At 38.6% G+C, this 23,515-nt stretch overlaps 1 protein-coding gene across 1 annotated transcript in view; it reads left to right on the top strand.

The window, feature by feature from the left end:
- The window catches only part of TRIO (trio Rho guanine nucleotide exchange factor), a 180,223-nt gene that overhangs the window by 94,770 nt on the left and 61,938 nt on the right, over positions 1-23,515 (top strand). The window contains 5 exon segments of the mRNA XM_008637193.2: positions 1,575-1,765; positions 4,690-4,791; positions 6,920-7,062; positions 7,657-7,756; positions 15,795-16,038. Of these exon segments, the coding sequence (XP_008635415.1) occupies positions 1,575-1,765; positions 4,690-4,791; positions 6,920-7,062; positions 7,657-7,756; positions 15,795-16,038 (780 nt within the window).

Below are 23,515 nucleotides of genomic sequence, written 5' to 3'. Positions count from 1 at the left end.
TCCCGGAAGTTTGTCTTTTTCACATCTGTTTGTTGCCTGTTCCATAACAGACTTCTGGTTGAAATGAAATTTATCTTCTGGCAGTAAAATGTCAGCATAAGCCAATTTAGCCCAAGCCTAAGCCAGTATAATCATGTTCATGGCAGACAGTGGAGGTTGGATGTAATGCATCTATGTGCTTAGAACAACTTTCTGCCAAAATCTGTTTTGCAATTGGCACGTTATCATGTTTTAATGGTGCAATCATACATTTAGTAATAAAAGTGTTTTTCTTGGGCATTTAAATTTTTTTGAGAGAAAAGCAGGGCCCTCTTACCCTACAGTTGCTGAATAAATACTTTTAAGTGCTTCTAGTCAATATGCCTTTTCTTCCCCTCTGCCTTCTGGTAGTAGCATGCAGCTTGTTGTGGAATTTCCAGTGTTGTGCTAGTTACTGTAAAATTTGCCTCGGTTTGACATGTGATCCTTGATCATGTGAATGCTCCAAATCACCTCTGTTCCTTGATTTCAAACAATAGGGATGTTGGTCAGTTTACAGGATCAGTTCCAAATGCTTGTTCAGGAGGTGGTCTTAGTGTAAAAGCTGACCAGCTTTGGTAATAATCTTTTAACACTGGGAATGTGACTCTGGAGAATATCCTAATCTTTTACATAAGTTGGTTTTACAGCAAATCGTGTGTGTATTGTTGAGTCATCCCATGTTGGACAAATATAGTGAGTGAGCACACTTCCTCTTTATGTCTCTGGAGAATTTTGATGGAACTTGCCTCTGATCCTCTCCATACCGTTGCCCTGTTTAGAACATGAGAGCTGGCAAGCAGTTATCTATTTAAAACACATTTTGATACCACTCAGGAGAGTACGGTAGACAATTTTTGTTATCCTTCAACTCAAAGCTGTGTATTAAACTGGGATAACATGGTACCACTAAAATGGAAGTAAAAGTGTTGGTATTCTCAATCTTCATCTTTTTTTCATTATGTCTCAATATAAGTGATCCAGCTGGTAATTACTTTATTGTGGATTGATTCTGGCATGACCAATGGCAGGCTGATCATATGCCAACAGCTCCAAGCTGCCATGATTTTTCATCCCCAGTTGGAACACATTTCTGTGCTCATTGCCTACATGGTAGAGGTGTACATCCAGAAAAGGTGGCACTTGGGAGCTTGCCTCTCTCAGAAGAACCTGATGTGCTCTGTGTCCTTGCAAGTTGCTTACTTTCTACAGTGGCAGAATGCTCATAAGAGAAATCATTTTCATCACAGAAGAGGTTACCAGAAGCTGACAAAGATAGATCCATCATTTGTTGGTAAAATACTGCCAGAGGAGCTGATTAAGTTCTTAACAGTTGGATGTCTAAATTTAGAATTAGATTTGAGCTGCAGTTATGTGTAGTATATTGCAGTGTTAAAATCAAGTCTTGTTTTTAGTATTGTTTTCTTGGAATCCCATCTTTTGGAAGTTGTATTGGGGAAAAAAATCATACAGTTTAATGAACAAAAGCTGTGCTTTTTATGTTCCTTGTATTACCAACTTTTCATGGTTAATCTTTTCTTTCACTCTGTTCTTAGGCTTTGATGAAAATATAGAATCTCAGGGAGAGCTCATCCTTCAAGAATCCTTCCAAGTGTGGGACCCAAAAACACTAATTCGAAAGGGAAGAGAGAGGCACCTTTTCCTTTTTGAGATGTCCCTGGTTTTCAGTAAAGAAGTAAAGGACTCGAGCGGAAGGAGCAAATACATTTACAAGAGCAAACTGTTTGTAAGTATGGGAGAACAACTGATCATATTTACAAAACTGGCTAGATTAGGCTTCAGCTAAGCTCAGGTGATTTAAGCATGCCTGAAGAACTTGAACAACTCTTACAGAGCACTGAAAGAACAGCCTTGGAATGTATAGACTGAATCTTGCAACTTTGGTGCTTTGTCTTGTTTTTTTGAGGTGAAAGGATAGGCTCAAAGCATCTACTGAAGGGTACATGTCAGTCTTGGTGTGTCAGGTCAAATGAAAATCGTTATTGGGCTGGACTGGTTTTGACTTGTGTGCTGATTGCTGATTCTTTAATGCTTATTTGTATAAAGCAGAAGGATGGAAGGAGTTGATAAGCTGCCTTTGTCTGTCTTGTTTACAATTGCTGTTGTAGTAATAGTCACACTAAGGATTCGTTTTAGTGGATATTGTACACATACTGATTGGGAAAGGCAAGAACTTTGTTTTGGAAAAATTCATTCCAGAATGTTTGCTGAGACCAGTAGTCCTACAATAAAATTCTCTAAATAGAATTACAGCACTTATAGTCTACTGTAAGATGGATGAAAGGATGAAAAGGTGGAAATGTTTGTCTTCCCATCTAAAAAAAAAAAAAAAAAGAAAAAAACCCCTAAAACCTCCACTCTTGCTTTCCTTATCTGTAGCATGTATGCTTTACAAAATGTGACTCTGGAATTCACATCCTTACCTTCCTGTCCTGTTGCATGACTTGGGTGAGAGCAGTACTCACACTCCATAAACTAAGGTAGCCAAGTGGCAAGACAGTCTCCCATGGCTTGTTCTGCATCTCTCGAGGGCAAGACTAGCATTTACACCAAATAGGTCAGAGCAAGCACTTGAAATTACTTTCCTTTTCAGAATCACTCTCTAGAAATCATTATTCTTGTATTGATCCTTTTGGGATATATGACTAAGTCTAGAATGGTGTAAATACTGAGTCTTTTCTCCATGCTTCTGCTGCTTTTCCTTCATTCATTCCTTCTTCCCACTTCTGTGTCAAAACTGGTAAAACAGGTTGGTTAAAAAAAACCTTATTTTTTCCATATCTTTCTTTGCATATTCTGTCACTTCATTTCCAACACTTGCTTTCCTTCCCGATACAAAATAGCTAGCAGGTAACACAGCTGCAGCAGTTTGTTGATCACACCCTTCTTTGGTGCTCTCAAGAACCCAAACCACAGAAAAATACTGGTATACTGGAGAATATCAATAGCTGCCAAGGGATTATGTGGGAGAGGGGATAGAACTGAAAAATCAGTCCTGTAAACTTGTTATGTCAGTTCCTCTGGCAGGAATTCAGTAATAGCCTTATGTTGTAGAGAAGCTGATGGAAATCTTGAAGACTCTCACTGTACCTGATTTTTAAAACACAAGGATTCTTTTTGTTGTCATATTCTGTCTGGCAAAATATCCTGTAGTGCAGTGTACTACTATAGCAGCTCTTATAATTTGATCTTTAGAAAAGGCATGTGTTGAAACCACGCATGTTGATTTCAGCTAAAGATCTTTTTTGTATGCTCTCCTGTGACTTAGCTCTGGAAGGTGGCTCTACAAAAATGAGGTCCTTCTCTTTGCTTCGGGCCTGATGACCATCAGGATTTCCCCAACACAGGATACTCAATGGCATGATATATGTAGGTGGCAGAATGTGTTAATGAACTCTTTGGCAAGAGATTGTGTCCAAAAGCAAATGCCTAAGAAGGGCTGTGGGAACAAGGCAAGCAGGTGTTACTTTGACAGAACACTCTCCCAGTCATCGGTAACTGGTGTTTGGGAGCTTCCTCACCTCAGTGTGGTTTCCATGCATCCAGTAACCCACAATGACCTCTGTCCTGTGAGCCTGTCCTGGAGCCCCATGCAGACTTGCAGCATTGCCAGTGTCCTTTGCAGAGAGCCATGTTGCTCAACTGCTTATTGGGCACAGGCAGTTGTGTGGAAGGGTGGATGTGTTGGGTTGGGGTTATTTTAGTAGGAAAAAAACCCAAAAAAGCTTTCACCCACCAAAACCAAAAAAACCCAAGTTGGCATCCAAGTGAGACAAGAAAAAAAATACCTTTACTCAGGTACTGGGTATCCAGCATCTCTTGTGTTGAACTGTATATGGGCTAATGATGATGTGTATGAGAGGAAAAATTCAGCTTCTAATCATGTGAGATTACTTAGCAGCTGTTGGGGAGTGAGAGTTCTTTTAGTTTGAGCTGTATTTCTTAGTTTGTAATTTTTTTTGGAGCAGAGCCTGTATGAATTGTTTAAAGTGGAAGCCAATTCACATGAGTGAGATGTTGCTCCAGTCAGAAAGTGAAAACATTTTGGATGATAATTAGCTATTAAGGTCTGACATTAGAACATTCCCAAAGACTGATTGTTCGTGTATCACAAAATTCTCCAGTGAAACTGCATTTCTGAATTATTTCATCTGTTTCAGAGGGAAGGAAACACACTAGGAAAGGCTCATTTGACAGAAAAGAGACCAAAGTTTTAGAAGATATCAAGAGAATTCTTAAGCATATCTTATCTGAGATAAAGCATAAAAATCAGTAAACAGTGAGTGTTCTCCAATGGAAATGAACAAGGAGAGAAGCCAAAACTTACTTTCTGCCAAGCATCTTCTTTAGAGTTATAAAGCTTTTACTGTCAAGTCCAAAAACTAAAATAAGCATTTTGGTATTCAGATTATAAGTGTTACTGTTTATTGTCACTTTATAGAAAAGACTGTTAAGCTTGCAGTTCTTCCTTTTTTGAAGAGACCTCACCACTGCCACCAGAATAAAGGATTCTTTCTAGTATATGAGTTAGCCTTAAGCTTCTGAAAATCTCTTTAAATAGCAGTGCTCAATTTCTTAGAATACTAGCATGCCTTTGTGGCTTCTGAGAAAAAATGCCATATGGGCCTAACAAATTTTTCTTCATTCCAGACTTCTGAACTGGGTGTCACAGAACATGTAGAAGGAGATCCCTGCAAGTTTGCTCTATGGGTTGGAAGGACACCAACTTCAGACAACAAAATTGTTCTCAAGGTAATTTTAGCAGATGTGCTTTTAGTCTGTAGCAAGTCTTCTAGTTGTTGGTGATCTTTGTTGGGAAAGCAACAAGTGATTTCCTGCTTTGACAGGGACAGCTGCTGACAGATAATTTTCTTTGTGTGCAGAGGTGGTGGCATATATATATATCTAACTCATGTGGCCTGAGAGCAGAGAGGAATCTTTGTAGCCTACTGACTGATTAAACAAACCTGCTTTCACTAATCATAGTAGGGAGAGGGTTGATGCATGGATTTCTATAAGCTTGAAGACTTCAGCCATTAGCTGACAGGGCAGCTGGTGCCACAAGGAAATGGTGATGTCAGTGTTACCTTTCACACTCAAGTTGTCACTGCTTGTTGGCGATGCTGTTTTTTGTGACCCGTATTTTTATGCAGAAAACAAACACTGCAAAAGATTTTTATGTCTTTCTGTGTGCTACAAGGTTTTCTGAAGCTACTTGCCTTTGGATAAAAGTGCATGCAATGCCTATAAATTTTGTGTCTGGGCAAGTTACAGGTGTCACTAGTGCTCTTTGGCTTGGTAGGAGAATGGCTAAATCAATTTTTCCTGTCGTTATGGTATGTAACCTGGGACTCTTTCTCAACTGAAAATCCATTTTTGTAATGCCATAAGCAGCTAATGGGTGATTTGGCATATCTTGAGGAGCTGTGTTGAGCTGAAACAAAGTTTATCTTCCCATTTATAGGTTAATACACTTACTATTAAACTTGTTTGTGGTTTCACATATACTCATAGTGAACACTCGGTAATGTCACTTAAAAATAGCCTCTCCAATTTACATGTCAATACTCAAATTTATATCTTTCCCTTGTGAATTACAGACTAAGAAAAGCTTACATTAGCTTTCTGTTATCAGCCAAGGAATGCAAGGAAATTAAATGTAACATTAATAAATACTAGATTTTCTTTCAGTCTTAATGTTCCCATAATTTCACAGACAGTGCTTTGCAGCCTGAAATGATCCTCCCAGGATAGAGCAGAATAAGAGGTTTTAATTAAGGGCTCTCTGCATAAGATCACTTTAAGGTGTTTCTGTTCTGTGCTTTACTTAGTGCATAGAATATTTAGAAAACTTCTATGATACATCAAGCTCTTCTACAATTTTGTGGACTTTGTTTGTTTGTTTCTGAAGGTTGGAAACAAGCACTTCCTTAGCTCATTAATATTAGAAGTAAATTCCATGAAAAACTAAATAAAAGGTTTTAAAAAGGTCATGTTTAGATTCTCTTCCTAAATGTTTTTGTTTGTAAAAGAAAACAAAATTCTTTTTCCTACCTGTCCATCTGTTCCTACAATTTTCTTCATCTGTTTAGAATTCCTGGTTATTATATATTTATAATATATTAAATATTTATAACATATTTGAAGCCGGTTATTTCAGGAGACAGTAATTAAGAGAAGTAGGAAATTACATATGATAATTTCTTCAGATCTACAATAATATTTATATTTAGTAGCATTTCAGGTGCAGGGTTAAATTGGACTAAACAATCATATTAGAAGTCGGGCAGGTGGATATCAAGTAATTTCTGGAGCATTTAAAAAAACAGATGTGTTGCAAGCAGTTATTAAAATGCAATCCCTAAATTAGCTTTCTGCCTCGAGATATGTACCAAAAAGTGGGAAGAGTAATACATGAAATGTGTTGTGGAAGTATATGTGTTGCTGTAAAAGTTAACTTTTTTGCCATTAATAGTATATTATTATATCAAGTTAGAATTGACCTAAATATGGGGTGAGTTTACAATACTAGTATTCAAGGTGTTATTACTGGAATTCTTAAAGTAAATCAGTCCACCCTGTCTCACATGAGATGCATACAGGACCTTACTCTTCAAGTTACAAAAGTAAACTCTGAATTTAACTTAAAATGTTTTTCAAATGAACAATATTAATGATGTTGAGAAGTGTAAAGTAGTGTTGGCGATTCAAGATGAAGACAGCCAGCTAGAATTTCCTTTTCTGCGTTCAGATGTTCAAAAATTTTTCACAAAGTCATTCTTTATGCCTTCCTCTTTGTGTTTATTAGCTGACTGTATGTGTGGATCTTCTCAGCCATAGTGGTCCATTGTGGGGGTTTTGTTTCTTTTGCATATCAAAGGCATCCAGTATAGAGAATAAACAGGACTGGATCAAACACATCCGGGAAGTGATACAAGAAAGGACTATTCATCTGAAAGGAGCATTGAAAGAGCCCATCCACATTCCCAAAACTGCACCAACAACAAAACAGAAAGGAAGAAGGTAAGTAGTATTTCAAATAATCAGAGATCTCTATGTACACAACAGTGCTCTTTCCTCTGTAGTGTTGAATTTCGAATGACTTTCAGTGGATTGGACAAAAGCAAGAGTCGTTTTGTCCAGCTTTATCTTATCATTAATTTACAGTTTCCTGCAATGCTGAATTTGTTCAGATTTCTGCTCTGAACAGTCCCTGACTTGTGTAAATGAGCCATTACAGAAGGGACTTGGAACTGCAGTTCAGGATAGCTGTACATTTTAGATTTTTGCAATTCTGTGTGTGTTATTCAGGTCCTTGGTTTTCCTTTCATGAAGCTTGAAATGTGTGACCAAGTGTCCTGCTTGCTAGCTTTGGCTAAGTGACTGTGCAAGTTTCTTGCCATAGTTCTGGCTCACTGGTTGCCTTAATTGTACATTATACAGACCTTGAGCAAATGAATCCCTTCTCTTACAGCAGAGAACAGAGTATTAAGTACTGAGTATTTGATTCTTGCATCAGTTAGTTTGTCTGTTGCTACACTAGGAGTTTCTAACTTCTTTAACTAACATGTTACAAACACAGTACTATTCTTGTAATGAAAACTGAATTCTTTGCAGAGATGGTGAGGACCTGGACAGTCAGGGAGATGGCAGCAGCCAGCCTGACACTATTTCAATTGCCTCACGAACCTCCCAGAACACTCTAGACAGCGACAAGGTAAGTTTTCCAGGAGTTGCTCTGTGCTGAGAGCACGTGATTCATCCCTTAGTATGAATTAGCACCCAAGATTAGTACTTTCAGGGAAGAGGTGTGGAAATACTCAACCTCTTAAACTGTCTGCAGTAGAGAAAATACCTTGATACCATGAGAGAGCTGGAATGATTGTTTAAATCTAATAGGTTTATGTTCGTTCCAGTATGAAACCATTTTGGTCCCCTCTGTTCTGCAGTTTGCTCAGATTTGACCCAGTTTAAAATGAAAGTTTTAATTTCCATAAAATTTGATAGTGATGCACAGTATTTTTCTTGATGTTAGTCTCAGCCTTCCTGAAAGCATACCATCTGCTTTTCATGTTGGCTTGAGCCTGGTGATTGCCACACACAGTTACTGTTGTGAAGGAAAAGTACTCTCCAGTGTTTATGGGTTAGAGAGTAGGTGTTCGCTTTCTGCATGGAAGCTGATGGAATCATCCAGAGGTAACCCACAAAACTGTCATTTTGTACTAGGGCTGGTGTTTCCTTTCCTCCATCTCTCCCTATAGATTCTGGCTGGGTTATACCATAAGGATACACAGCCAGAGTTTCCCCTGGGTGGAAGATAAGTAAGTGTCAAAAGAATAAAAATGTTTATGAAATGTGTGTGTTACTTGGAATTGAAACAAGATTTTTGGCAAGTGAGAACTGTTAAGACCTTGGAGGGAGGTAGAGATGGATAATTAAAGTTTATCAAACAGAAGAATAAATTAAAACACTGAAGATGCCTAGCCAATTACTTGAAAGTTTGGTTAGGGATTTCTGGTCTTTTACCTCCTTGGGTAAAATTGTTCTGATGAGCCATTCGAACTACACAGATAAATAACAAGTATTCTTCAGGGTAGCTAAGTGAATAGGTTCTCAGAATAATATTTTGATCATTCCCATCATCACCTAAACTCAGTGAGTTTCCTGTATTTTCACATGTCACTCAAACTCTATAGTTTGATTTTTTCCATGTAGAGAAGCAGACAGAAGGAGGGAAATATTAGGTGCTTAGGTTGCTCTTGTATTTGTCAAAAACAGCCTATGTTTTGACCTTGTGGATTTGTTCTGAGGTTGGTCTGTACTTTTGGTGGTGGCTTCTTCTAAAGATACTTGTGAGAAAAACAGGTGCTTAGAGGAAGAAGATCTCTTTTGATGACTTTTGTTTTGCTGTCTTATTCTTAGCATTCTTACTTAACTATTTAGGGATTTACAAAAATTGAGTTTTGTATGCTAGCAGACGGTTCTTAAGAGCAGAGTTTAGGTAACCTGCCACACTCAGAAGCAAGACATGCTGTCTCTGATTCCCCTGCTTGTTGGCTGAGACATCAGGCTCTGTGTGTGCAGGTTGGAGGTGATGCAGTCCATCCCTGCCTGCAGAGCCATCGCCCTTCTGCAGTGGTTTGAGATGCACTGTTCCCGAGGGTGACTAGCGCGGGTTGTCTCCCGATGCCCTTCACAGTCACATTTCATGCGTCATGTGAGAATTACTGAGAAAGGTGGCCAAGTAAAATGCCCTCAGGATTGTCTTCCAGTCTGACGTGAGGAGGAGTCTTACCAACAACCTGTTCAACAGGAGTTATAAGTTAAAAGGAGGAGGAATGGAAGAAAGGAGAAATGGAAAACACTTTTCTGTATTTTCCTGACAAATTAAATTTTAAGTGTGATTAGTGACTGTAGTGTTGTTTTTAATGTATTTTTGAGTTCTTACATTTGTGTGTAAAATTTTTGTTAGACTTTTCTTTGCCAAGAAAAGTAAGCTGAAGACTCCCGGGGAGTTACTTGTACTATGTAGTGTATGTTCAAGGAAGAAATTTACCATTGTGCACTCTTCTAAAAAGTGTGTGAATTAGCAGGGTAGCTTTGTTTAATGCTTCTATTATATGGTTTAGTTTGCTAAATACATTGAGAAATTCTTTAATCTGTTTAAAAATACAAAATAAAAATTATTAAGGAACAGTAACAGGAAGGTGGCCAGTGAAATCTGCAGGGTGTCTTAACACTTGCTGAGTCTGAAGTAATCTCTCACTTTGGATGTTGAAAATTCATTAGCTGCAATTCATTTGGGATTTAAAATCGACTCTGTTTTCTTAGCCTAGAAGCTTGAAGTGTGTGTGAATGTCTTACAGAAATGGAGTGAAACAGTTGTACAGATTTTAAGTGCTGTTAATGTGGTTAGCCAGGGGAAGCAGTGGAACTCCTTGGTCAAATCTGGAGCATGTACCTAACTGAGATGGGATTCCAAATCAAGAAACATTAAAAATATCAAGTAATTTAAAATAGTATTAATTAATTGGTAGAAGTGTTTACTGCTGTATTATTTATTAAGCTCTTGCTGAACTTTTTTTCTGTTCACATGTATCCATAATCAAGGTTAAGAAAAGACAGCAAATATCAAACATGTCATATTAATCAACAGCCAAGTAAAACCATTCTTTTACTTCTGCCAATTATATGTTCAGACAGTTCATTATTTTAAAATAAATGTTTTGGTTAGAAGTTTTAAACTGTTATACAGGGGGAATATCAAGAATGAAGTCTTTTATCCAAATGTCAATATTCTTTCTCACCTCCTCAGAGGTTAACACTTTGAAAGAGCTGAAAATCCTTAACCTTGATAGTAAGTGGTTGAATATTGTCCAGATGAACTTCTTTCCTTGCATCCTGTTTTCTGACATAATTGGAGTTGCCATAACAACAAATAACTTCATGATTAGCTTTTTTCTTCTCCACCCTTGCTTTTTAGGCTAGAATTGTAGCTTCTTATTGTTGCCTCCACTGTTGCAATGCTGCTTTTCAGTAATGACTGGGATGATGCAATAGACCATATGTTTATAAAGCTGACATTGACATCCTTCCCAGCTTCATGTCATCTGAAAACAGTGTTGGAAGACAGAATTAGAATTCAGAATAATCTTGGCAATGGGAAAAATTGACAGGCAAAATACTGTGCAATTTACTAGGAACACGTTTGCGCTTATATGAATAGGTGGAAATAGTTAAATACTAATGAAAACAACGAGAACCTTGAAGAGTTTTTGAGAGGATGATTGAGAAGCTACAGAGGCTCACAAGATGTTTATTATTTAACAGTGTGATACAGCTGGGAGGGCAAGGGAAGCAGCAATATATTGGCTTACATATATTGGTAGAAATGGGATGTTGAGCTGCAGGACACAAAGTCCTCATTCTTTACTCAGAACTCGTAAAGCTTTCATTAGATACTGCATCCAGTTTTGAGTACAGAATTTTAGAAAATCAGTGGTCCATTGGAAGAGTTCCAAGGGAAAGAAGAAAGATTGGTTAGAAGTCTACTAAACCTAACTTACAGAGCAAGGTAAAGAATTGGGACTAACAAGTTTAAAGGAAAAAAAAGGCAGGAGGAAGGACTTCAGGTCTTCAAGTGTGTAAAAAGCTACCACAAAGAGTTACTAAATGTTCTTTTACCTATACTTTAAGTGGATGGGATGTGATCAAAGGACTTATTTTTAAAAAAAGATTGCAATAATACTTTTTATGAGTATGAAAATGTGAAACCCTAGAGCAGAGTAATTGTGAAGGCTGGGGAATCTCCATAACTGGAGTTTTTCAAGGACAGTTTGGATAAATGTTAAGGATTCACACAGATGTGGTTGATCATGCTCTAGAGGAAGGCAATGAAGTGGACTAAGTGATTTAAGATCCCTTTCCAGCCTTTTTTTATTATCATGGGGTGTATCTTCATATGGCAAGACATGCTAAATACATCAGTCGCACTGACCCATCCCGAAATATTGGAAGGTATAATGGAATCCAGAGTGAAATACAGAGTTTTTGAGAGACAGATTTCTACTCCATCAAAGCATCTCAGTTTTCTGCATGAGTGCTCTTATTGTACCCTTCTCAGTAAATATTTTGCCCTTCACAGTATTCCTTCTATTCGTGTTCTGTAGACGAGTAGCCAGCATTTTAGGTGGCTAATGGATAAAAGAGATTCTTGGACCATTCATTTGGCCTTTCATCAGCCTCATCTGATTTTTAACATTGTCTTTTGAACTTGATGCAGTGCATAGGAAATTAAATAGGGAGGCTGAAGGAAACAATGTAGGTCTGATAGGATTTTTTCATGCTTCTATTCAGTGATCTGGTAGAAATGTGAAATAATCCAAACTAGTATTTTGGTATCTGAGAAGATGAGAGGCTTTTAGAAGAAGAGCTGGAAGAGCTGTCATTGATTGCTCTCCTAAATAGTAGAAATCATGCAAGCTGCTGTGGGTGGTCAGTACAGCACTATTTTATTTTTAAGAAATTGTCTTTTGTGCCTAGCTGGTAACACTTTATATTACTGTCTATGTGAAGTTGTATTTCATTTTCATGCTTCTTTAAGCTTGTCTGTAGTTCTTTGAAAAACAGAAAAAGGACCGAAGCAGCAGCAGACAACCAAGTATTTAATTCTGCCAGCTGAGTCTCCGGAAGAGAAAAGGCTTCCATCAGTAGAAAAAAGTGTTAGTAAAAAAGCAGACATGGCTCTCAGTGCCATGAGTCAGAGTCAGAAACCAAGTCTGGACAGCTACTTGGTCAAATCAAAATGCTATTTATTTGAGGCAGAACTTTTGTGCTGTCCCATTTCTTTTCTCCCACAGTGTACTTGTTTCCATTTTAAAAGGGGATTAATGATTTTCATGCTTGAAATAATTGAGAAATCTTGTTAGCTTCTCTTTGCTTTCCTTTCTTCTTAATGTAAAATTACCATGGAAAACTAAATTTCATTTGCAGTCCTGAGAGGTGTTATATGGCCTGATGTAAAGGCTCTTGAATATCTGGTCAGTCATGATGTTCACAGACAGTGGTGGCAGATGGTGTGTTAGTGTGGTGTTTGCGTGTTCGTGTCGCTTGTTTTTTTCTTTCTCTCTACAAGCAACGGTGACTAAAAGGACTTAGAGAGGTGAACATGGATGGTTAACATTAATTTCGGCAACTGCAAGGCACTGTGTCCCATGATAAGCTGTTTAATTAAACCTTGTGCCTTTTTTAATCTGCATTTCTGTTTCTGTCTGGCTTTTGTTTCTCATCTCTCCTCTGTCTCTCCAGTTTCCATGTTTCAGACATAGCATCATTTATTTTTATCATGCATGATTAATTCAGTTTACATAAAGGGTTTCTTGAGATGGCTGGATAAAGTATATAAAGCCTTTGTTCAGCCTAAATTTGGATTTAGATGGTTTGTAACTCTTTTCCCTTCAGTGCAAATCAGTCTCCCAATTTCTGCTGTGCCTCTTGCTCTTCCCTCCAGCTAGCCTGGAGAGCCTTGCCAAAGCTGTCCAACAACAGCTGTTGAGCAACACGCTTAATCAGACACTCCCTGCTGTCCAACTGCATTTAATCAGTGTGAAAGATGAAACTGCTCTCAGAAAGTGTGCTATGGAGAGAAATCAAGCAATGAAACAGAGGAAAGACGTGTTTCCTAACCACTACTGTAGTAGGCAGAAAGAAGGGAAGTTAATCCAAAGGAAGGGAAAATTGGTAAATGCTTTTTTTTGCTCAGCTCTCCAAAGTGCCATGTGTGTGTGCTGGGTACAGAAATCATTGTTTTTGGTGTCTTAGGCAGTAGTGGAAAAGTTCTGCACTAAGTTGCATGTAACAGCATAGGTGCATGTTTGAGGATGGTGTGGATCTAACAACTCTGTGCAAGAAGAGTCTTACACACTGTACTGAAGTGTGAATGAGTATTGGATTTCAGTGGAATATTGAACAGCTAGGGTATCTGATTCCCACACTGATAGACTAGGAATTTATTGTACTTTAATAGTATCTGACATGGCCACTGACAGCCTTCATTTGCTTTTTCCTTTAGCTTAATGTTATATAAAATGCTTAGAGAACATAAAATCTGAGATCGTACCTTGTGTTTTATTAGGGAAGGAAAAAAAAGAACATCTGTATTACCAAAACATGTGGCCATTGCACCAGTCACAAAATATACTTTAATCTCTATTTGTAGGAAGTGAAGGGTCAGGAAAGCAAAAAAAGCACCAAAGATATACTCCTGTAGGTATTTAGGAGGAAACATAAGGACTAGATGCAGTATCTGGAAAGTGTCAGCTTGTTACTATGCTTGCACTGGATGGGATACGGACCGCCTGAGAAAAATTTGGTCTGCCCCGGACACCTTGTGAAGTCGTACTTCATCAGCTTTTTTGTTAGCCCCCATCAGGCATACAGATGGTTTCAATTGTTTCTGAGTTGGTCTGACAAAGGCTGTAACATAAATCAATACCAGAAAACAAGGGAAAGCTCTTTACTTTTTCCCCTTTGCATAGCTTTGCATGGACTAAAAAAGAGAGTGTAAGGGAGCAGGAAATACTTTAATGAGGGAGGAGGTAACATGTTTTGAAGATGTACCTCCCCTGTAATTTGCTTATTGGGGCTGTCCGAAGAGACAGGGTAGAAGGAAGCAATGTGATTAATTTTTAGCCTGGATCTAAACGGGTACAACTTGATTTATCTTCCTTAAACACTAGATGTATGAGGGTTTTCTGCCCTTCTTGGCCCCAGCATTCCCTCAAGAAAACTTCTCCTCCTTTGTGAGCACACACAAGCAATGATAGCCAGTGAGATTAGCAGGCAGATACGATGGGAAAGCTCTGGAGTTACTGCAGCCCATCTGCTAGGAGTTATGTTCTGTCATTTGTTGCAGACTTGAGGAAGAGAGGGTTGGAATTGTTCTTTGATTCTTACTGGGATTTTGCTGGTTTTGTCATTTGCTCTGAAATACTTGCTTGATAACAAATAGCATTTTCCTAGAAAAGTTTCTGTCCAGCATTTCTGTTCCAGGCTTGTAACGAACACTAATAAATAAGAAACAATGCAGTCTCTTATCTCCTTTTTCTGAAGCTCATGGGATGTAGCTGGCAGCCATGAAACAGTCAAAACCAACATGGAAGGAGCTGTGCAGTGTGCTGGTGTGGCACTTGATTCTAGACGTGATGCAGCTGGAACTCTCACAAAATTCCTTTGTCAGTGTAGGGCATTGCAGGATTGCCCCACTGAGCTGAAGGAGTTTGGTTCAAAATTACTGAATTCACAGAAGCTGAATACCAGCTGAGATTTGGTATGAGTGTTGCACCGAAGCAGCCAGAGCTATAGAAGTACTCACACATGAAAAACTGAAGTAGCCTGGAATGCCATTGCTGTAAGGAAAAAGGAATTCCAGGACTGCTTGCTTAAGTTGAATGGATGCTTTGGCACTGAAAAATCTTGGGAACTTTGCAAAGTTCTGATAGTAATTTTCATTTCACATCAAAGCAGATGAAACAATCAAAGAGAGGAAACTAAAGCTTAGGCAAAGTTATTCAAATGAAGTGTTTTGAAGAGGGGGAGGAAACCCCTAAGCTTGCATGCTTTTAATTCAAGTTTGTGCAGTTTTATTTGGGGAACCAACAAAAATGTGAAAGTTGTAAGCTGTGTGAATTTTCTATTAAATAGTTAAGTATTTGGGAATGTTATGTGAAGAACTTTATGCTGACTTTTATAATTGTGTATGGTGTGTCCTGGATGATTTTGTGTCCTCTGTGTATAAACTGTGAGTAGGGTAGGAATAAGGCAATAAGTTCATTTGAAAAAACTCCCTCCTTCTGTCTTGAATTTGCAAGATAACAAAGCTCATGAGTGACTCTATTTAGTAATAGCTGACCTTTTTTTTGCTAATTATCACACATAAAATATATTCAGAAGCGACTGCTACTTCAGCTTTTGGGATAAGGAGCAGTCTAGCAAGAAAAACTGCTTAAATCCTCCGCCCAGCACTGTCACAACCAGTGTGCTTTGAACAGTAGGTAGAGCCAAGCAGAGTTAGAAATCTGTTCTAAAACGCCAGAACTGCCTGATTTTGAAACAATCTCTTCTTGATGTGGAAAGTCCCAGAAGCCTGCTATCTCATCCAAAATATGAATCCTGCCAGCAGTCCTAAATAGGTAACGGTGCGTGACGGTTTGATAACGAGCATTCATCTGGCTTCTCCTTGTTTTGTCCCCTCACAGTTGTCTGGTGGGTGCGAGCTGACGGTGGTAATCCACGACTTCACTGCCTGCAACAGTAATGAGCTGACAATCCGCCGTGGGCAGACAGTGGAGGTCCTGGAGAGGCCCCATGACAAGCCCGACTGGTGTCTGGTCCGAACCACAGACCGGTCCCCAGCTGCGGAAGGCCTGGTCCCCTGCGGGTCCCTCTGCATCGCTCACTCTCGCAGCAGTATGGAGATGGAGGGCATTTTTAACCACAAAGGTAAGGAATGATGGGCACAAAGCCTAGTCATCAGCAGTGTGAGTTTTGGGTAATGGAGAGTACTGTGCAAATGGCAGCTTCGGTGTTCGTGCGCTGCCTTGTTTTCCGCAACCACGCTGTCTATTCCAAGAATAAGCAGTTGGCAGTTCTCAGCATTAAGTGGCTGAAGATAGGGAAGAGGTTTAAGCAAATTATATCTTAGTGAAGAGTTATGTATCACATTAGATCAAGCTGCAGTGATAGGAAAATCTGTACCTGAGACGTGCTGAAAGTGGGGAGGGAAGAAAATCTCCAGCATGGATTATCCATGGTTCCTGAGAAACCCTGCAGTAAGAAGTGTTGACAACATCAGGTTCATCAATGGAAAAGGTAAATACACTCATTCCTATGCCCTGGCAAAGGAATTGTTCGTTTGAACGTCTGTATTTTACTTAACTGAACTTTTTGGAGTAGCATTGGCACACTCATCCCTTTTTCCCAAAGCATCTCTGAAATCTTACTTTGGTTTTTTTTCAGATGCATGAAAGAATATTCCCCTGAAGGGTGCAAGAAAAATCTGATGATTTTTTGAAAGGTTTTAGGGTTTTAGTGTGCTGTAATCTTTTGACTCTCTAAACTACCCAGGCTCAAAGAGTAGATTTTTATTAGAGAAAATGCTTGCTTGCTTCATTTGCAACTACTTGAGTTTGCAGGCTGTGAACAGGAAGAAATGTGAACTTATAAAAAAATATAGGAGGAAAAAACCAGAAAAATAGTTCATCAGATGGCATTTTGTCACATGTGCATTTCAAAGAGTTTGTTATTGCAGGTAACAAGACTATCAGACAAGTGATGCTGGGAAAAATTTGTCTTCCAAAACACAAAATTCTGGTTTTAGAAAGTTTTCCATAAATATAACCACAATTTTTTCAATTATTCAGTCCATTCCAGCTATTACAATTTTTCCCATGTTTTTTTAAGACACTGTATAAATATGCTTGACTAAAACAGGAGTGAGTCTGTGTTTCTTACATTAGGGTCAGGCACAGCAGGAACTTCCTGAATGCAGGGTGATTAGGGGCTGGGGGGGAGTTTGAAGGATTGAGCTGTATAGTTGTAGTAGTCTTTTGTCATTTTGTGTCATATAATAAATTGGATAGGGAAAGCTTGCAGATATTCTGATGATAAAATTGGAAAATGTAGTTGGGTAACGCTGAAACTTTTATTCTTGGGCTAGGGGGTGAAATCTGGATTTTTTTTTAACAACACTCACAGTATTGATAAATCTAATTTCCTTTGGCGCTAAGGGACTTCACATTTGAATGCAGAGAATTTTATTAGGAGAGGCAGATTGTACTGGACTATATATGTATGTATTTATATATTATATGAAATACATTGAGCCTGTCAGAATCCTGAGGGACAGACAGAGCTGGTTTTGTGTTTGAGAAGGTACTTTTATTAATCAAACCAGTGGATGTGACCTGTAATGCTTTTTTTCTTCAGCATTTGTTTAGGGAAAGTGGGGCAGAGCACTTCAAAGATACTTTACTTTGTTTAACATGGTGCTTTGAAGTAAAGAGCATTAATTAATTATATTAATCACGGACACTGAAGAAGAAGAGAAAGCCATTGCTAGAATGAGCATAATTTGCAGGGTTGAATGCAGCCTCAGAAGTGCCTTCTGTCCCTGCCACAGGCTTCCTGCGGGATGTTGTGGTATGCCATCCTAATCCCAACTGATAAGAAGCAGCTGCTAATTGTTTATTCCCACATTGCTGGGTGTCAGGCTTTAGGAGATGGATGTTTAATTTGTAAAGATTGCCTTGCTGTGTGACTGAAGTGAGTGTGAACTGTCTTGAACATGCAAGCTGTTACATAATGTTAAGTAATCTGGGGAGGAAAAAAAAAGCGTAGACAAGACACTTGAAACTACTGGATATGTTTCACTTTGGTCCCTACCTCATCCTTCTATTGCTTGAAAGAGATTGATAGTGTTCAGTTCACTGAGGGATTATAAAAATTAAGCAAAACCAGTGGAGTGCTTTGATTTTATTTTTCCCCCATAGTGAAATGTACCTCAGACAATCCCACAAACCAATTATTCGTTCTCAAGTGCTGCATTTGATTAAATAAAGCATCGGGGAACATGCTAATCAGAAGAATGGAAAAACAATTACATGATCTTCTCAGAGTTGTTCACTGTGGGTATTGATTGAGGTATGAATTCCTAAAAAACAAAACAAATCCTTTAACAAAGAACAAGTGAGTGACTTACATAATTTTAAGTCAGTCCATGTTCTTGGGTGCATAATTTTTCATGTACTTCCTAGATTTCTAGTACTTAATCTTATACCTTCAGTCTTTATAATACAGATTTTCTTTTCCTTTTTTGACAGTAATTCAGTAAAACTTCCAGAGTTTTTGAGAGATTCAACAAATTAGGATTTTGAGGTCTGAAAATACACGTCCTATGTGAGGCTCACAGTGTGAGCATCAAGTTGGAGTAATTCTGTACCGTTCATGAGAATTCATTAAGACATGAGTCTAAGACATGAGTTGGGAGAGGCTGAGGGAAAGATAGGGTTTTTGTGTTGCACGGGAAAGGAGGAGGTGATCACCATCAGAAGTGGTGGGGTTGGCTACTTGGATGTAGATGGCTTGCTGAAGAGTTTTGCACTCCTTTCAGTATCTACAGACCCTACAGTTTTGATCTTTTCAACAGTGTTTATCAGTAGCACCCCTTGCCAGCAAAACAAGTTGGAAAGTCACAGCATATCAGAGGTGAAATGAGCTTCAAAGTTTTGAAATGGCAAACCTCTTGTAATTGACAGCTGGTTCTTACGTTGTGTCAAATCACATTTCATCATTGAGTACAGAAATGTTGGGTGATACTTAATGCCTTAAATAATCTGAAATTATTACCCAAAGTAGGAAAACATGCAAGATTACTAAAGCAGAAAATATGTTCAGTGGAGCCTAGTTCTAACAGTTGATCTTGGCCATTCCTCGTCTGTCCACACATTATCTGTCAACCATGAAAGGTGATGTTGTTTTGTTCTCATGTTAAAAGACAGCCCCAAAAATGACCCTCATCAATTTCCTACAAGGATAGGTGTTCCTTCTCCTCTAAGAATGTGTATTATCTAAAGCATCTAATCAGTATGAATGGATTAAAAAAATATGCATTTACAGTCTCTTCAATCTCTAAAATTTCATGGTAGTTAAGATAATAAACACTTCGTTAAGAGTATGAGGAAAGCATTGCACAGAAAAGACATTCACTAGGGCAATAGTAACTTATGGGGAGAGTTGATTGTGGGTTCCTCACCTCTTGCTTGCTCTGCTGGATATCAGATCTATTTTTGCAAGTTATTTGGGTCATTTAATCAATTTGATGTGCAGTTTACAGATGAATACATTTTTTAAAAATCTAAATCCCTTTTATAATAGGGGGAAAAGAGAAACAAGTGGGTAGTGAAGAGGCTGAATAGCAGTTGGTGCACTCTACAAAAAATAAACCACCAGCTCTGGAAGAACATGTTTTTCACAAGTAATGCATAAGGCAACATTTTTTTTGCAGTCATTTCACACATGTTTTTGGGTGTGGGGGAGAAAGATTGTTCCTGTTGTTTTATTTGGTGCTTCTCTCTTTTTTAACATGGGATTCTTTTCATTCTGTGATACATTCTTTTTTATATGTGCAGTTCTCTTTCTTTTCTTTGCAGGGCATTTACATTGCCACAGAGCTTCAGGTAAAAGGCAGGGGACAGGATTCAGTATAATGAAATTGAACATGCAAGCTCAGAAAAATTGGCAGCTATTTAAAACTGTTTGTGAATGTCTTGCCTGTTTAGATCACAAGTTTACTATCTTTTCTGAATTTGTGAGTACTTCTGAAGTCCATCATATCCCTTCTGTAGGAGCTACTATTTGGAGGGCTACAAAGGCTTCAACAAGCCTTTGCTCATGAGACTTACATTTATGTCTCCTTTAAGTTACAAGATTTTGGGGCGACCATGTCTAATTGACAATTCATGTTACTATCTGTTTGTTTCAAAACTTGGCCCCAGAAGTCTTTTGTTTACCTGAAGGTACAGTGTTTGCCTGTGTTATGCCATCGCATAACCCAGGGATCTGTATAGGTTTGTTCAAAGCTGAGAGGTAGGTGGTGTCTTAGTAACATGGTGCCAAACCACGCACCACTCACATACTGAATACTGGCTTTTGATTTTACTCTGTTCATGGCTGCAGTATCCTCAGAGAAATGTTATTTCTGTAGTCTTTTTTTTCCAAATGTAGTCTCTCTCAAAGAATCTTAACATAATAAGGCAGATCAGATGGCTTTGCAAGACAAAGGTTAACAAATCCGTTCAAGTAGCTGTGTAGTAAGCCATTTTCTACACCTGCAAGATGGGAAGGAGTGATGTAGGGCAGGTGTCAGAGCTCTTCTTGAATTGCTGTAGGGACCTTCTGTTCAGGAATTAAGGAAGACAAAAATTGTTATGGGTGACCTAGAGATATTTCCCCAGAAGAGAGAGAGATTTTATAGCTGAGGCCACAGAATGGGCTAAAACAGAGTCTTTACATTAAGTAAGCTTGCTCTCACACAATTGAATACCAGTTTTCAAGGAAAGGAGGGGAGAGTAAAGGTAAAAGTCTCATGTGTGATTGAGAGCTCTGAAAGTTGTCTTTGAGAAATTGAGCTTTTCATGTTGAGTTTAAATACTGTTCAATCTAGGAAGAGGAAGCTCTGTGTAGCAGTAGGAGAATTTGATAGAGCAAAATGGGAATCAGTTTTAATAATTGAAGAAGGACTCCCTTTTTGTAGTGGAAGAAAAGAAGGACGACTTGGGCAGCAGTTGTTTGCTTGCAAGCAGAGGGAGGCTGTAGAAGGGGGGGATTTGCTGTTTTGAGACTGCAAGCAAGTGAAGCATAGGCCATGTGTAAGGAAAAAGGATCCCCACCCGTGGCTCCGAGCCAAAGCGCTGCCTGTGAGACTGCCTGACAGCGTTTGCAGCTGCAGGAAATGAGTTACAGCCCAGGCCAGAGGGGAAAGTAACTCCTGACAATGAGCTGGTGGGGTACGTGCTCTGCTGGGCTGCCTTGGGGCCAGGTGGCAGAAGGTGGGGACGGTAGTTTCCAGGGTACCAAACCAAGAGGGATCTGCTGCTGCTGCTACACAGACAAACGTGATTGCATGCAGAAAGTGATATAGAGGAATATGTTGGAGTTGTACAAGACACCAAACCTTAATATAAAAATTCTGTTCCCTGATGAATCAATTACCTCCTCATAAAACTTCCAAATAACAGGCTGCCCATCCAGATAGCCAGCTGATAGAAAGCCTTACAAGGAGCCCATGAGAAGCAAAACTGAGCAGTCACTTGAATTTGACACTCCACATGTTTTAATTAAGAAAAAAATTGTAAAGGCTGTCCTGCAGTGTCAGTTCAACTTACTTATCAGGCAGACTTGAGCTTGAACAGAGATGCATGCATTTTAATAGCTGAAGTTCAACTTCACAATTACCAGTTGTTTTGAAAATGTAATAAATCATAAATTTTCATTTAGTCACAAATATTTTTCCCAAAAGCACTGCTAGTCTAATAGTGGCAAGGATGGTTTGAATTTAGGTTGTATGTGTGTGATTTTTCAAACATGTTCTCATGCCTTAGTCCGGGTAAATAAAGTAGCTGCAGTATAAAGTAAAACAAGAATTCTCTATGCTGACTTTCCTACCTTGTGGTTTTAGTTGAGTTTGCAGTTAAAAACATCCTCTGAGCATAAGTAAACTTAAATAAAATGTCAGCAATTGACTGTGGTCCATTAGGTAATAATCTTTACATTGAGCTTTATAGCCAAACTGTGTCAGATAGTCAGAGTTAATAGCCAGATTCTAACTGAGCCTTGAGAAATAGCAAAGTCTGTATGAATTGCTTCCTTGGCGTTATGCAATCTTAAACTAGACAAGGAGGTTCAGTGAATCTCACCATTTGAATTTCTAGACAAGTTCTCTCTAAGTCAAGTTCACATGTGCTCTGAAACATCATAGGATTGATTTCTGCATAAACCTGCCTTTAACTCCTGCATTATTCTTTTATCATAATGCAGCCTAGGAAGACTTGTGAGATATATCAGTATTTCCCATGCTGACTCTATTTGTGAGCATAAGTATGTGGTTAATTTGTCTCTGGAGTTTTTGTACATAGCTAATGAAAGGATTTTGCTCTGCTTGGGAGCTCAGTATTACAGCTGAGAAAAAGAAATTTTTATAATACTGGCTTGGATGTACTTTTGGTCCCAGACAACTGCCAAACATATTTCTCTTCTATATTGTAGTTGGAAAGGAAATCAGTGCGTAAAAAGTATCTGCTTCAGAACAGATGTATTTGCACAGCTGATCTTTGGGAGGTAGAGGGTGGATATAAACCAGCAATTCTGATGGCTTTAGGTTTCCCAAGAGAGTTGTTACTTTGCTTGCAATTAGCCTTTCTTTGACAGCAGTTTCTTTTTCTAACCAAGGTTAGAACAGAGTAGAAACTCAAATCATATCCTGCAAATGCCGTTTCTATCTTGCAATTGAAGAAAACCTTCCTGAAGTGTTGTTTGCTTTCCTTAACTTGTCCCTCTTCAGGGGCAACAAACATTAAAAAATTGATGAAGTGTTGAGAATTACTTTGTGGGGGTGTCTTTGTTACCCACATTTGGCTTGCTGCTTCTTTTTTTTAAGGAACAGGCTAGAGCTGATGATCTTGTGTACCTTTTGGGACATCCTCACATTACATTACATCATCTGTCATCATCACTGCCTGCAGGTGGAACCAGCAGGATTTAGGGTTCCGCTGACTTCCTCCAATTCTGCTTTCATGAGGAGGCTGCTGAATGTGTTCTGCTGACTTCATTTCACTTTTCCTGCAAAAAGTAAAATATTATGCATGCTAAACTAGAAACGTTGCATCACTTTTAACGTAACTATCAGAAGCTTTTTTACAGATGCCCTTGGCATCTCTTAAGTTGTTGGCTCTATTATGCAATGTTTCGCTTCTATTTTGAGTGCATATTCACTGCCATAGGTATAATTACAATTCAGGACGTGCTTGTGTTTCCTCCTAGTTTTGAGTTGACTACAAATAGCAAGACATTTTCCTGTATGCGGAACAACTATTGAACCTAAATTCATTATTGTCCAACGTGGAAGTTAAGCTAAAAAGTGATGGAATTCTTAGAGCAAACGGTATAAAAGAGGCTGCTGTGATAAATTAATAAAAATATTTAATGATCCCAGGAAAACACACTGATAATGCTTTTCAGAAACTTGCAGTCTGCATTTTCTAGGTTGGCTATATAATGGTTAACCCCTATAGCAACTGAAGACATTTTGCATAACTGACATGCAGGCATAAATAGTCAAGGTCATCTTAGGTAAACTTGAAATCAAATTATCCTTGATTACCAAAATCTTGTCATTTTTCCCTGTGGTTGTAAACCAGCTGTG

This window comes from Corvus brachyrhynchos, unplaced genomic scaffold, assembly GCF_000691975.1.
Source record: "Corvus brachyrhynchos isolate BGI_N302 unplaced genomic scaffold, ASM69197v1 scaffold23, whole genome shotgun sequence".
Classification (NCBI taxonomy): domain Eukaryota; kingdom Metazoa; phylum Chordata; class Aves; order Passeriformes; family Corvidae; genus Corvus; species Corvus brachyrhynchos.
The sequence above is the reverse complement of the archived record's forward strand: the minus strand, read 5'-3'. Positions and strand labels throughout refer to the sequence as shown.